This window comes from Mauremys mutica, chromosome 12 (assembly GCF_020497125.1).
Source record: "Mauremys mutica isolate MM-2020 ecotype Southern chromosome 12, ASM2049712v1, whole genome shotgun sequence".
NCBI lineage: Eukaryota > Metazoa > Chordata > Testudines > Geoemydidae > Mauremys > Mauremys mutica.
The window spans coordinates 6,598,388-6,610,047 of NC_059083.1; the positions used below are offsets into that span (position 1 = coordinate 6,598,388).

The window sequence follows — 11,660 nt, forward strand, 5'->3', positions numbered from 1 at the left end:
CAGTGTCTAGGCCGGGGTGGGCAAAATTTTTGGCCGAAGGGCCACATCTGAGTGGGGAAATTGCATGCAGGGCCATGAATGCAGGGCTGGGGCAGGGGATTGGAGTGCGGGAGGGAGTGCGGGGTGTGGGAGGGAATGTGGTGTGCAGGAAGGGGCTCAGGGCAGGGGATTGGAGTGCGGGAGGGAGTGCGGGGTGTGGGAGGGAATGTGGTGTGCAGGAAGGGGCTCAGGGCAGGGGGTTGGGGTGTGGGCTCCGGCCCGGTGCTGCTTACCTCAAGCGTCTCCAGGGTGGCAGCAGCGTGCAGTGGGGCTAAGGCAGGCTCCCTGCCTGCCCTGGCTCCCGGAAGTGGCCAGCATGTTCAGCAGTGGCCCTTGCGGGTGAGGTGGGGCAGGTGGCTCTGCCACGTGCTGCCCTCCCTGGCAGATACCATCCCCAAAGCTCCCACTGGCCACGTTTCCCCATTCCTGACCAATGGGAGCTGGGTGTGGGTGTGTGTGTTCATGTCTGCAAGTGAGGGCAGCGCACGAAGCTCTCTGCTCCCTTCCCCCAGGGGCCCCAGGGATGTGGTGCCGGCCATTTCCAGGAATGCCCTGGGGCCAGGGCAGGCGGGGACCCCGCCTTAGCCCCACTGTGCCACGGGGCTGGCAATCCCATGGGCCGGATTGAAAGCCCTGATGGGACGGATCCAGCCCTTAGGTCGTAATTTGCCCTCCCCTGCCCTAGGTGCAGGGAGGCTCTAAACACTGCTCCCACCTGAGTGCCGGCTCTGCAGCTCCCATTAGGTGGGAACTGTGACCAATAGGAGGTGTGGGGGTGGTGCCTGCAGGCATGAGAGCAGCGCATGGAGCCTCCATGGCCACCCATGCGTCTAGGGGCTGCAGGGACCTTGTGACCGCTTCCTGGGAGCTGTGGTAAGCGCCACTGAAACCCCCAAACCCCTCCTGCACCCCAACCCCCTGCCCCAGCCCAGAGTCCCCTCCCACACCCAAACTCCCACCTGGAGCCCGTACTCCATGCCCCCACCCCCTGCCTTAGCCCCGAGCCCCCTTCTGCACTCCTCATCCCCAGCCCTCACACACATGCCCTGCACCCCAAGCCCCTCTGAACCCCTCACTTCTGGCCCCACCCAGAGCCTGTATCGCCAGCAGAAGCCTTCGCATCCCCCACTCCAAGCCCCAGCCCCGGGGAAGTGAGTGGGGGTGGGGGAGAGTGAACGAGAAGGGCGGGGGGGGGGGGGGCTCAGGGAAGGGAGGGTGGGTTTGAGCGGTTAGGAAGTTGTGAGCCCTGACTGAGGAGACTGCAACTGGCGTCGGAGTCTGTTTGCTGTTTTTTTGTTTGGTTTGGTTTGGTTTGGGGGGGCGGGGTTTGGCTTCCTGCCACCTGGCTGGGATCCCGGGCGGGGCGGGGCGGAGCTTGGCAAAGGGTTTGCTTTAGCTGGGAACCTCCCCAGTTTCCTCCTTCTTTCTGTTTGCCTGATAAGAGCTAATTATTAACAAGGGTATATTTAGCGCAAACTGAATATATAAAAGTCGAACTACGGTATTATAACGCCAGATGTTCCAGCCCCGCAAACCCGCCGGGCCGGAGTTAACCCTTTCCTCGCCGAGCCCTGCCGGGAGCTGCTGCCCAGGTGAGCAGGGAGCTGCGGGCGGGGGGGGGTGGGTGTCTGCCTGGGAAGCTGCCCTGGGCACCGGGCTGGCTCCGTCCTGGCTCCCCGGCTTGGTCCCCGCGGATCCGGTTTCGCTCCCGGCTCATTTGCCCGCGGGTCTGTGCGGGGCTGGCTGCGGGGGGCGCTGGGGACAGGGGCGGTGACACCAGGGGCGGCTCTAGGCACCAGCAAAACAAGCTGGTGCCTAGGGCGGCCAAATCTAGGGGGCGGCAGGCTGAGCAAGCGGATGACCGGACCTGCCGCAGGCATGACTGCGGCAGCTCAAGCGGAGCCCCCGCGTCCGCGAACCGTCCGCAGCCGCGGGGGGTCCAGCCGAGCCACGCGGGACCAGCGGACTCTCCGCAGTCATGCCTGCGGGAGGTCCGCTGCTCCCGCGGCTCCGGGGCGCCTCCCGCGCATGACTTCTTGGGGCGGCCAAAACGCTAGAGCCGCCCCTGGGTGACACCCCCGGGCAGCACTGGCTGCCCGGGATGTGCCCGCCCTGCAAAGCCAGGTGGGGTCTGATCTCTGCACCCACTGCAGAGCCCGCGGGGTTTGCCCTGGGTCAGACCCTGGTGCCGGCTCCGTTTGGTGCCTTTGCTGGGGCCGCCTGGTGCCCGGAGCTGCCGGATTCACTCTCCGGCTCCTGCTCCGTTGGTCCGGCGCTGCCTGTCCCGGCGGGTGAGTCCCTCCTGCCGCCCCCGGGCAGCAGCTGCTGCGTCTCTCCCGGCCGGACAGATACAGACACTGGGGAGCGGGTGGCACTTGCACCGGCTGGACTCGAGTTACCGATTATTAACCTGCTGCTCCAGCCGGGGGGTGTGTTCGCTGGGTTCGTCTGTGATGTGGTTTGCAAATGAAATTCACCAGGGTCTGTAGAGCCTGGACCCTGTGAGCAGCCGGGACATATGCCTCCGGGGCAGATGGGGTCTGTGAGGGGAGGGGCTGCTCCTTTCATTGTGCAGGGGGAAGCGACGCAGGAGGGGTCGGGGGCAGCTCTAGGCAAAAGCTCTGCAGGGCCAGAGACCAAAATCTAAGCAGGATGCTGCGTCCTTCCTCTGCCTGGTTCTTGCTGACCTGTGGAAGAAAGCGACTCGTCTACACTGCACAGGGAGCCCAGGTTTGAGACCAAACCCCTTTTCGTCCACACACAGATCAATCTGACTCCCGTCAGTGAGCACTCAGGACCCAGGTCCTAGGACTCTGCTGGGATGTGGGTCTGAGCCTGTGTCCTGGTGTGACTCCGATCTGAGCCCTGTCCTTTTGTAGTGTGGACGCAGCTCGAGCTGCAGACCTATCAGAAGGTCTGTGCAGTGTAGTGGGGACCATTAGTGCGGTTGGGAGACCCAGGGCAGCAATTGTAAGCCCAGGTTTGCAGTGCAGTGTGGATGCTCACGCGTGTGGGCTCAGACGCAAGTGCCCACAAACCTGGGTCCCACAGAACTGGGTTTACAATGCAGTGTAGACCGACCCTTAGTGATTCGCTGGCACCATCCCAGGCCAGGTGTAGTTACCAATGGGTTGGCGATGAGGCCAGTGGATACCAGTGAGAGGAGATTCTAATCTGGTGGCAGGTGGCCGAGATGTTACAAGGTGCCGGGCAGGGGAGAATCCGAATCTCTGTATGTGCACAGGAGACTCTTACCGGGGAAACTGCTGCATTTTCTGTCTCCCGGATTCCTGCCCTTGTAGCATTTTGTGATACACAATGGGACTATTGGATAATTCCCGGCTGGCCGAGGTAGCCGTTACCCCCCTCCCCCATTACCCCACGGCTCTGCTAATACCCGAGAGGAGCTGTGAAGGGAGGGGGCTGTTGGTTTAGCTGCATTTTATTGGTTCGTTGATGTAGCTGTTCATTTATTGCCAAACTGATTGAAATGACATTTCATTTCCACTAGGGGGCAGATGCTGTCCAGTCTGTTTTGCATCAGCTCTCGTTCTGTTCCCCCAAAAGCTGGATCTGAACCATTTCCCCCTCTGCCAGGAAAAGGCAGCAAATTCCAATCTGATCAAAGGGAACCTTTCTATGCAAGGAACAGCCGGCCTGTGGAACTCACTGCCACAAGATCTTATTGGTCAATCTTCTTTTCTAAATCCTGGCAAGCTCTTGGTGTTTATAAGGATCATGGGACCATCCCGAGTTATAACTGTTAATATTACAAAATAACCTGCAATGGGAAGGGCTCTAAACTCGCCTGTGGCAAGGTACAAGCCCCAGCTTCTAAGCAATGGGGGTGAGGGAGGAATCTGTCCCTGGGGCAGGTTATTCCATCTCTGTCCGGTACAGGGGTGTCCTACCCCTCCCGCTGAAGCAGCTGGTGCTGGCTGCTGTTGGAGTCGCTCCCTTCAGATCTGCTCAGCTGGCAGCTCTGCTGCTGTCACAGGGCTCAGCTGGGAATCTGTCTGCTGCTCTCCCAGTCTCCGTGCTGCCTGGGGTGCAGGGACTTCATGGGGCTCCCCCAAGGGCAGAGAGAGGGAACTGCCCCCCATGCAAAATTCCAGGCTCTCCAATGAAACCATAACGACGTCTTGTGAACTATCAGCATAAGGGGAAGCAAATTCATTCCTGCCAATTCAGGTGTGGCTGTAACAACTGTATAACAGATATCACCAATCAGAGCTGGGGGTCTGGCCCTATTGGCCGCAGTGGAGCGATGGCTCATTTCACCAGCTGGGGATCTGGGGTCAGTGATTTCAATGGAGCTGCCCCAGTTCACATCAGCCGGGGATCTGGCCCCATTCTCTCTGCATGGAACTGACCCCAGTCCAGCACCTGCATCCATGGGTTTGTCAAGTGCTTTGGGATCCTTCAGATGAAAATCCCTGTAGAGAAACCAGGGCCGTCCTAGCACTGTCGGCTATAACCACCCTGCTGTGCAGGGCTGTGGCTGGGCAGATAAACACCAACAGGAGCCAGCCCGAGTAACCTGACGATTCTCTCCACAGGCAAAGCCTCGAACCCAGACCCCACGGGACGGGACGTCAGTGAAAAGAAACAGAACAAGGATGATTCACCGACCTGGAGTCGATTTGGGCAGCACCTGCTAAGGCCTAGTTGACCCTGGGGATCAAAGCAGGGCCAAGGATACCTTTGAAACAGTTCATTCGAACACAGCTCAGACCCAACCTGGCTGGTCGGGGTATTCGGACAAAACTCACCATCAAATTATATTTGACAGGAGTTTTTCCTGATCACCCCACGTAGCCAAACCGCTCCTGAGCTGTAATTGAGTGAGCTGCTTTGAATCTGTCCTGAAGAAGGGCTCTGCCAGCACCGCCAGACCCACTGTGAACAGGCCTTAGTCAGAGACGCCAACTGCGTGGGTGCTCCAGGGCTGGAGCACCCACTGGCAGCTCCCCGCCCCCACACTCCAGCTCACCTCTACTCCGCCTCCTCCCCCAAGCACTCCTCGCCCCTCTTCTCCCCCCTCCCTCCTAGCGCTTCCTGCCATGAAACAGCTGGTTTGCAGTGGCAAGCATTGGAAGGGGGAGGAGAGGGAATGCGGTGCGATTGGGGAAGAGGCGGGGCTGAGATTTGGGGAAGAAGTCCCATAGGGGCAGGGAGGGGGCGGTGATGGGGGAGGGACTTTGGGGAATGGGCTGGGCAGGGGTGAGGCTGAGCACCCACCAGCCCCTGCAAAAGTTGGCGCCTATGGCCTTAGTTACCACTGGCTGCAGAAAGGTGATTGAGGTGAATGTGTCCTGTTTTGGAGCTCATGACATTTTCAGAGAGAGCACCGATGGAGAACAGGTCGTATCCTGCTGAGAAGACAGAGACACTCCTGGGTTCCCAGGAAACCCAAATGAAACAAAACGGAACAACTCACGTGACCATCCCCCCCCTGGGTGGAAAGAGCAGCACAATTGGTTCTACAGGTACAGCTGCCTCTTTGGGATCTTCTTACACTTTAACTCAGGGGTAGGCAACCTATGGCATGGGTGCCGAAGGCGGCACATGAGCTGATTTTTCAGTGGCACTCACACTACCCAGATCCTAGCCACCGGTCCGGAGGACTCTGCATTTTAATTTAATTTTAAATGAAGCTTCTTAAACATTAAATAAGGTTTTTAAACATACACCAATAGTTTAGTTATATATTATTGACTTATAGAAAGAGACCTTCTAAAAAGGTTAAAATGTGTTACTGGCACGCGAAACCTTAAATTGGAGTGAATAAATGAAGACTCGGTACAACACTTTTGAAAGGTTGCCAACCCCTGCTTTAACTCATGAGGGCCTTTAGCTCCCTCTAGTGGCTGGTCCGTGTAAAAGACACAAGTCAGCCACAGCCTTCAATGTACTACTGCACTGTGTCTTTAGACCCAGAGGTCCTTGCTTCAATCCCTGCGTATTCACCCCACTTCCTCTGTCAGCGCTAGACAGGCTGGTCAACTTTCCAGCAACGCCTTCTGGGTGGAAAATGCTTTTTTTCAACAAGACAGATTTTTTTTCCCCACAATTTTTTTGTTCAGAAGTTTTCAGGGTTTCAAATGGAAACAATACCAATCTGCATTCCAGATGAACAAGGCTTTTTTGGAGGGTGGGGGGGGATTGTGTTTGAAAATAAGAGATGAATCAATTTTTTATTAAAATGTTGGTGTCTCCTCCCCCATTCTCTCCCTTTTTAAATAAATACTTTCACTGGAAACATTTTCAAGAGGCCGGGGAAATCTCTGAACACCTCAAATTGAAACCCTAATTTTATTTTTTTTATTTTTCTTTCTTCAGAAAAGTTGAAAGGATTTTTCCCCACAGTTGGAATGAAAAATTTTACTTCATTCACTCTAAATGTCTCTCTCTGTTTTTAAACCAGCTCCAGCTGTTAGAATTATAGAACTGGAAGGGACCTCAGGAGGTCATCTAGTCCAGTTCGCTGCCCTCATGGCAGGACTAAGTATCATCTAGACCATCCCTGACAGGTGTTTGTCCAACCTGCTCTTAAAAATTCTGAATGATGAAGAGTGGCAATTTATTCCAGTGCTTCACCACATTGACAGTTAGGAATTTTTTCCTAATCTCCAGCCTAAACCTCCCTTGCTGCAATTTAAGCCCATTGCTTCTTGTCCTATCCCCAGAGATTAAGAGGAACAATTTTTCTCCCTCCTTGTAACAACCTTTTATGTACTTAAACTGTTATCATGTCCTCCTCAGTTATGGAATATCAGGGTTGGAAGGGATCTCAGGAGGTCACCTAGTCCAACCCCCTTGCTCAAAGCAGGACTAATCCCCAGACAGATTTTTTTGCCTCAGACTCCCTAAGCAGACCCCTCAAGGATTGAGCTCACAACCCTGGGTTTAGTAGGCCAATGCTCAAACCACTGAGCTATCCCTCCCCCCAAGTCTTCTCTTCTCCAGACTAAACAAATCCAATTTTTCAATCTTCCCACATAGATCATGGTTTCTAGACCTTTAATCGTTTTGTTGCTCTTCTCTGGACTTTCTCCAATTTGTCCACATTCTTCCTGAAATGTGGCACCCAGAACTGGACACAATACTCCAATTGAGGTCTAATCAGCGTGGAGTAGAGCGGAAGAATTACTTCTCGTGTCTTGCTTACAACACTCCTGCTAATACATCCCAGAATGATGTTTGCTTTTTTTTTTTTTTTTTTTTTTTTTTTTTTTTTTTTTTGCAACAGCATTACACTGTTGACTCATGATGCAGTTAATCAGTGTAGGGCGCCGCCTTCCCAGCCATAGCAGAAGTGTGAGCATTAATGGCTGTTTCTATTACAGGTTTGCTGTCTGGGTTGAAACCATGGGCACATCGCTGGGCAGTTCAGAGCCTGGTTCTCAATCTCGTACTGATCATCACCATCCTCATCCTCCTCATCACCCTGACAGGTGAGTGTGGAGCCCGCACTGACCGCGTCTCTGCACCTTACACTCTGTGCTGGAAATGTCACAATTCCCCCCCCCCAACTTCTCCCCCCCAAAGCCCACCCCTGCTTCAACTGTCACATCAGACTCTGCTGAGCCCGTGGCACTTCTGTGGGGTCTCCCACTCCTCCAATGTCCAGCTCCTATTGGCTGTTGACTCACTCTGCCATGTCACCCAAACACACCTGGTTACCCAGGGCTGTGAGTCACCGTGTTACCTCCCCTTCACCCAGCAGGAGGGATCTGTACCTGTACCTGGCTGGCTGTCGGCTCCCTGACCCCACCAGCCTTTCAGCCTCACAAGCCCTCTCCTCCCGGCTAGGCCAGCCCTGGCTTTGCCCTGCAGGTAACAATAGCTGCACCCCAGTCCCTGCGTCCCTTTGCAGCGCTGCCCTGTGACATCCAGCCCTGACACTGGGTCCTCACAGAAATCCCAGATCTGCTGCCCCTAAAGGTGCATCATGCCCCCATTTACCAGTTTTACCATAAACCGTCGCTCCTGTATCACACCCAGCCCTTGTGAGCGCGGCTAATAAACAAGAGGATGTTTGTTCAGGAAAGAATAAAGATTTGGTTAGAAATGACAGAGCGAGATGGGAACAAATGTTAACAACCCAAAACAAAATCACAAAATATGAACCTGGGTCTACAGTGACCCTTTCTGTCTAATAAAGCTACTTCCCCCCTGCAAGTCCAGTCTCTTGCAGAGCTGGCCGGCTTCACGGGAACCAGGATCCAACCGGCCCTGAAAGACCCCCTGCTCCTCCTCAGTGAATGGCTCCAGAGGGTCTGTCCCCCTCCTCTGGTATATTCAAACTGAGATGGCGCCATCTGGTGGCTGGTTACATCATCCAAGGTGTTCCTATTCTATACCTAGCATCTCACCTGTAGGTGCAGGGGGTAACAGCGCCACCTAGTGGTTGTTTATAATTATTTGAGCACAGTTTTGTGCCCAGAGCACACTGCCCTGGTATTGCTCCACCCATAGACCAGCCTGGCCAGTCAGTTGTCAATGTGTCTGATGTGCAGGTTCAGTCAGGTGTCTCAATGGCAGGTAACTGCAGGGGGAAAAACTCAGGCAGCAGCAAAGGAGCCCAGGGCTGGAAACATGGCTCCCAAATTCACAGCTCGTGTCGCTGTGGGGAGCTGGTGGGTGGCGCTGGCCTCTCCCTGTTGTAAAAGGGAACGTGTCTAGGCACAAACTCAGCTTCCCATGGTGTGGAGGGGGTGCAGGGTTCCACGGTGTGGTGTCACTGGGGCTTGTTGTCGTGGCTACAGAGGATGACGGGCAAATCTCTCACCCTGTTACTTTCTCATCTCCAGCAAAGGCATCTGAGCCGTGTCCAGCTGGTGCTGCCTGCCCAGTGGCTGCCTGCCCAGACAGCTGGGTCGGGTACCTGGAGAAGTGTTACTATTTCTCAGAGACTGAAGGGAACTGGACCCACAGCCAGAGCCACTGCTCTTCCCTCGGTGCCTCCCTGGTGGCGATTGACACCCAGCAGGAAATGGTGAGACCCAGATTCTGGGCTGCACAGGGTGGGGGTGGCAAAGGCGGCTTTATGCTGGGCTTGTCCTGGGGCCCCAGATGGTATTTAAATTTATGGAAACTTCCCACCATCAGTGCAGAATGCTCCAGCCACTCTTCATCCTGCCTGTACATTGAGACTCTGTGTCAGAGCGGTGTGGAGCTAAAATGCCCTCAGCTCCCAGGGAATTCCCAGTGGAGGAATCCAGTTGTTTTTCCAGCCCCTTTTATGTGGCTGAAGCAGCATTGCCAACCCAGGCATTTAAAAAATCGGCAGTCAGAACTCCCCAAATCATGAAATTGATTTTAAAATAACAGCTTTTAGGGGTTTTTTTGTTGTGTTGAAGCTTTTAGGAGGGTGACATTGATGTTTTCCTCTGCATCCATGGGGTTTAGAAACTTGTAATCCCCTGACTCCAGGAGCTGGGGTGTTAAGAAAAGCACCAAACAGCATGAGACTCTCAGTAAAATCACAGGCTTTGGTAAGAATGTGGGAATGTTAAAGACTTGGAATGCAGCTGAGAAGCAGAGCCAGATGGCTGCTAAATATCAGAGCTGGCTGAAAATCAGATTTTCCAGCCTATGAAAAATTCAGGATAAAAACAAAATATCAGAATCAGGGCAAGAAGCTGAAATAACTTAACTTTTAACTTTCCATTCAGTTACAGAAATCTCTGAAAATATCTGGTTTTGACATTTGATCAAATCAATTTCTTGACAATCACAGATTAAAATAGCTTGGTTTGTCAAACCAAAACATTGTGTGTCCTCCGTGGTTCTTCATGGCAACTGTAATTTATGTGACTAATGCCCCTCTTCTCTGTGTGCTGGGATCCCTGGCTGGACTACATCTCCCAGGATGCACAGTGCTGACTTGGCCAATAGGGAAACTGTGATATTCCCCAGGGTGCAATTGGGACTGCTGTGTCCCCTTAGCTCTGCAGCCTGAGATGTTTTTTACACAGCTTTGTTGGTGATCAGCAATTCCCTGCAGGCTCTGCTCATTCACAGCCACCTGCATGTAAAGTCACTTCCAGCAGAATACATGAATGTATACCCAGCCATTCATGTATTACATACATACAGGGCAACAGAAGAAATAAAAGGAGAAATCCTAAGGCTATCAAAAGATTGAAAAATGCATTAATCACGAAATTAAAAAAAGCCATGAATAATCACAGTTTTAATTGCACTGTTAATTAAATAACAATTTAAATTCATTATAAATAGTTGTGGATGTTTTTCTACATTTTCAAATATATTGATTTCAGTTACAACACAGAATACAAAGTGTACAGTGCTCCCTTTGTAGTATTTTTTATTGCAAATATTTGCTCTGTAAAGAAGAAAGATAAGTAGTATTTTTCAATTAATCTCATACAAGCACTATAGTGCAATCTCTTTATTGTGAAAGTGCAATTTACAAATGTAGATTTGTTTGTTTTTGTCTTGATTGTCATTTCTTGGGGTAGAATTCCCAGCCTGGACCACCTGCCCAGCACCCTGTGTAGTAGCTCAGAGAATCCAGGGCACAGCTGAAATGGCGTGTGATGCATATTTACTTTTTTTTTTTTTTTTTAACAAAGAATTTCATGCTGCGCTATAAAGGCCTCACTGACTATTGGATCGGCCTGTGGAGGGAACCAAACCAGCCCTGGAAATGGGTCAATGGTACCAAATTCAACAACTGGTGAGTCTCTTTTAGTTCTGTTAACTCAGTGAATGATGCAGCTCACATGTGAAATGGAAGACTGGCCTTGTGGTTATGGCCCTGGGTTGTGACTTGGGAAATCTGGTTCAATTCATGGTTCTACCCCAGACTTGCTCTGTGACCTTTGGGCAAATTGCTCGGGGCCAGATTTTTGTTGTTAGTTTGAGCTGCTCTAATAGTTTTATTATTATTTGTTTGCAGGTTTAAAATAGTGGGAGGAGAAAAATGTGCTTTTGTGAACAGTGGTGATATTGCCAGTTCAGGCTGCTCCAGGGACGCACACTGGATCTGCAGCAAAGCAGCAGAGAAACCAGCAGGCTGAGCAAAGTGGCTGACCCTGGATGAGTCGGGCCTTGTCCTTTCAATGGGGCTGGCCCAAGCAGCACGGAAGATGTTCACTGCAAAGAATAGGGCAGACAATCCCCCAAACTGGTGGTTTATTCCATAATTAGATTTCACCAAGCCAGTAACCAAACAGCTTCTGTAATACCTTACTGTGACGAACTGGGAATGTTCTTAATGTTTGCTCTGAATACGGTGTTGGTGCCTCAGTGTCCCCTCTGCAGTTCTTAATATCTAGGTGGTGGATCAGGGTATGTGATTGCTACAGAGCAAAGGGCCAGTGCACCTAAATGGTTGGCACTCTGTCTCCTAGCAACTGATGGCCTGGGCACATGCTCTCACCTTTTCTCCTGCCTGCCTGTTATGTCTCTTGTGCCCTCCTTCCTCCAGCACTGCACTCCACCACTTCTTGCAGTAAGTGATTGGGGAGCAGTAAAACAAAGGAGGGATAATGAGGACCAGGCGTGCTGAAGGCTCAGAGAGGGATAGTTTCAGGAGGCAGTTAACCTCTGGGAGCGTGTGACCAGCGAGAAGGACTGTTGGAGTAACG

At 52.6% G+C, this 11,660-nt stretch overlaps 1 protein-coding gene across 2 annotated transcripts; it reads left to right on the forward strand.

The window, feature by feature from the left end:
• Positions 1-1,567: 1,567 nt before the first annotated feature.
• LOC123346023 (early activation antigen CD69-like) lies at positions 1,568-11,298 on the forward strand. Of its 2 annotated transcripts, XM_044983217.1 has the most exons (6): positions 1,568-1,631; positions 5,366-5,528; positions 7,389-7,496; positions 8,856-9,040; positions 10,644-10,747; positions 10,970-11,298. In XM_044983217.1, exons 2-6 carry the CDS (start codon positions 5,369-5,371, stop codon positions 11,088-11,090), a joined length of 678 nt encoding a protein of 225 aa, XP_044839152.1. In that variant the 5' UTR covers positions 1,568-1,631; positions 5,366-5,368; the 3' UTR covers positions 11,091-11,298. The 2 variants fall into 2 exon arrangements, with proteins under 2 accessions (XP_044839152.1, XP_044839151.1); XM_044983216.1 differs by lacking the exon at positions 1,568-1,631 and having other exon boundaries at positions 5,264-5,528.
• Positions 11,299-11,660: the final 362 nt, after the last annotated feature.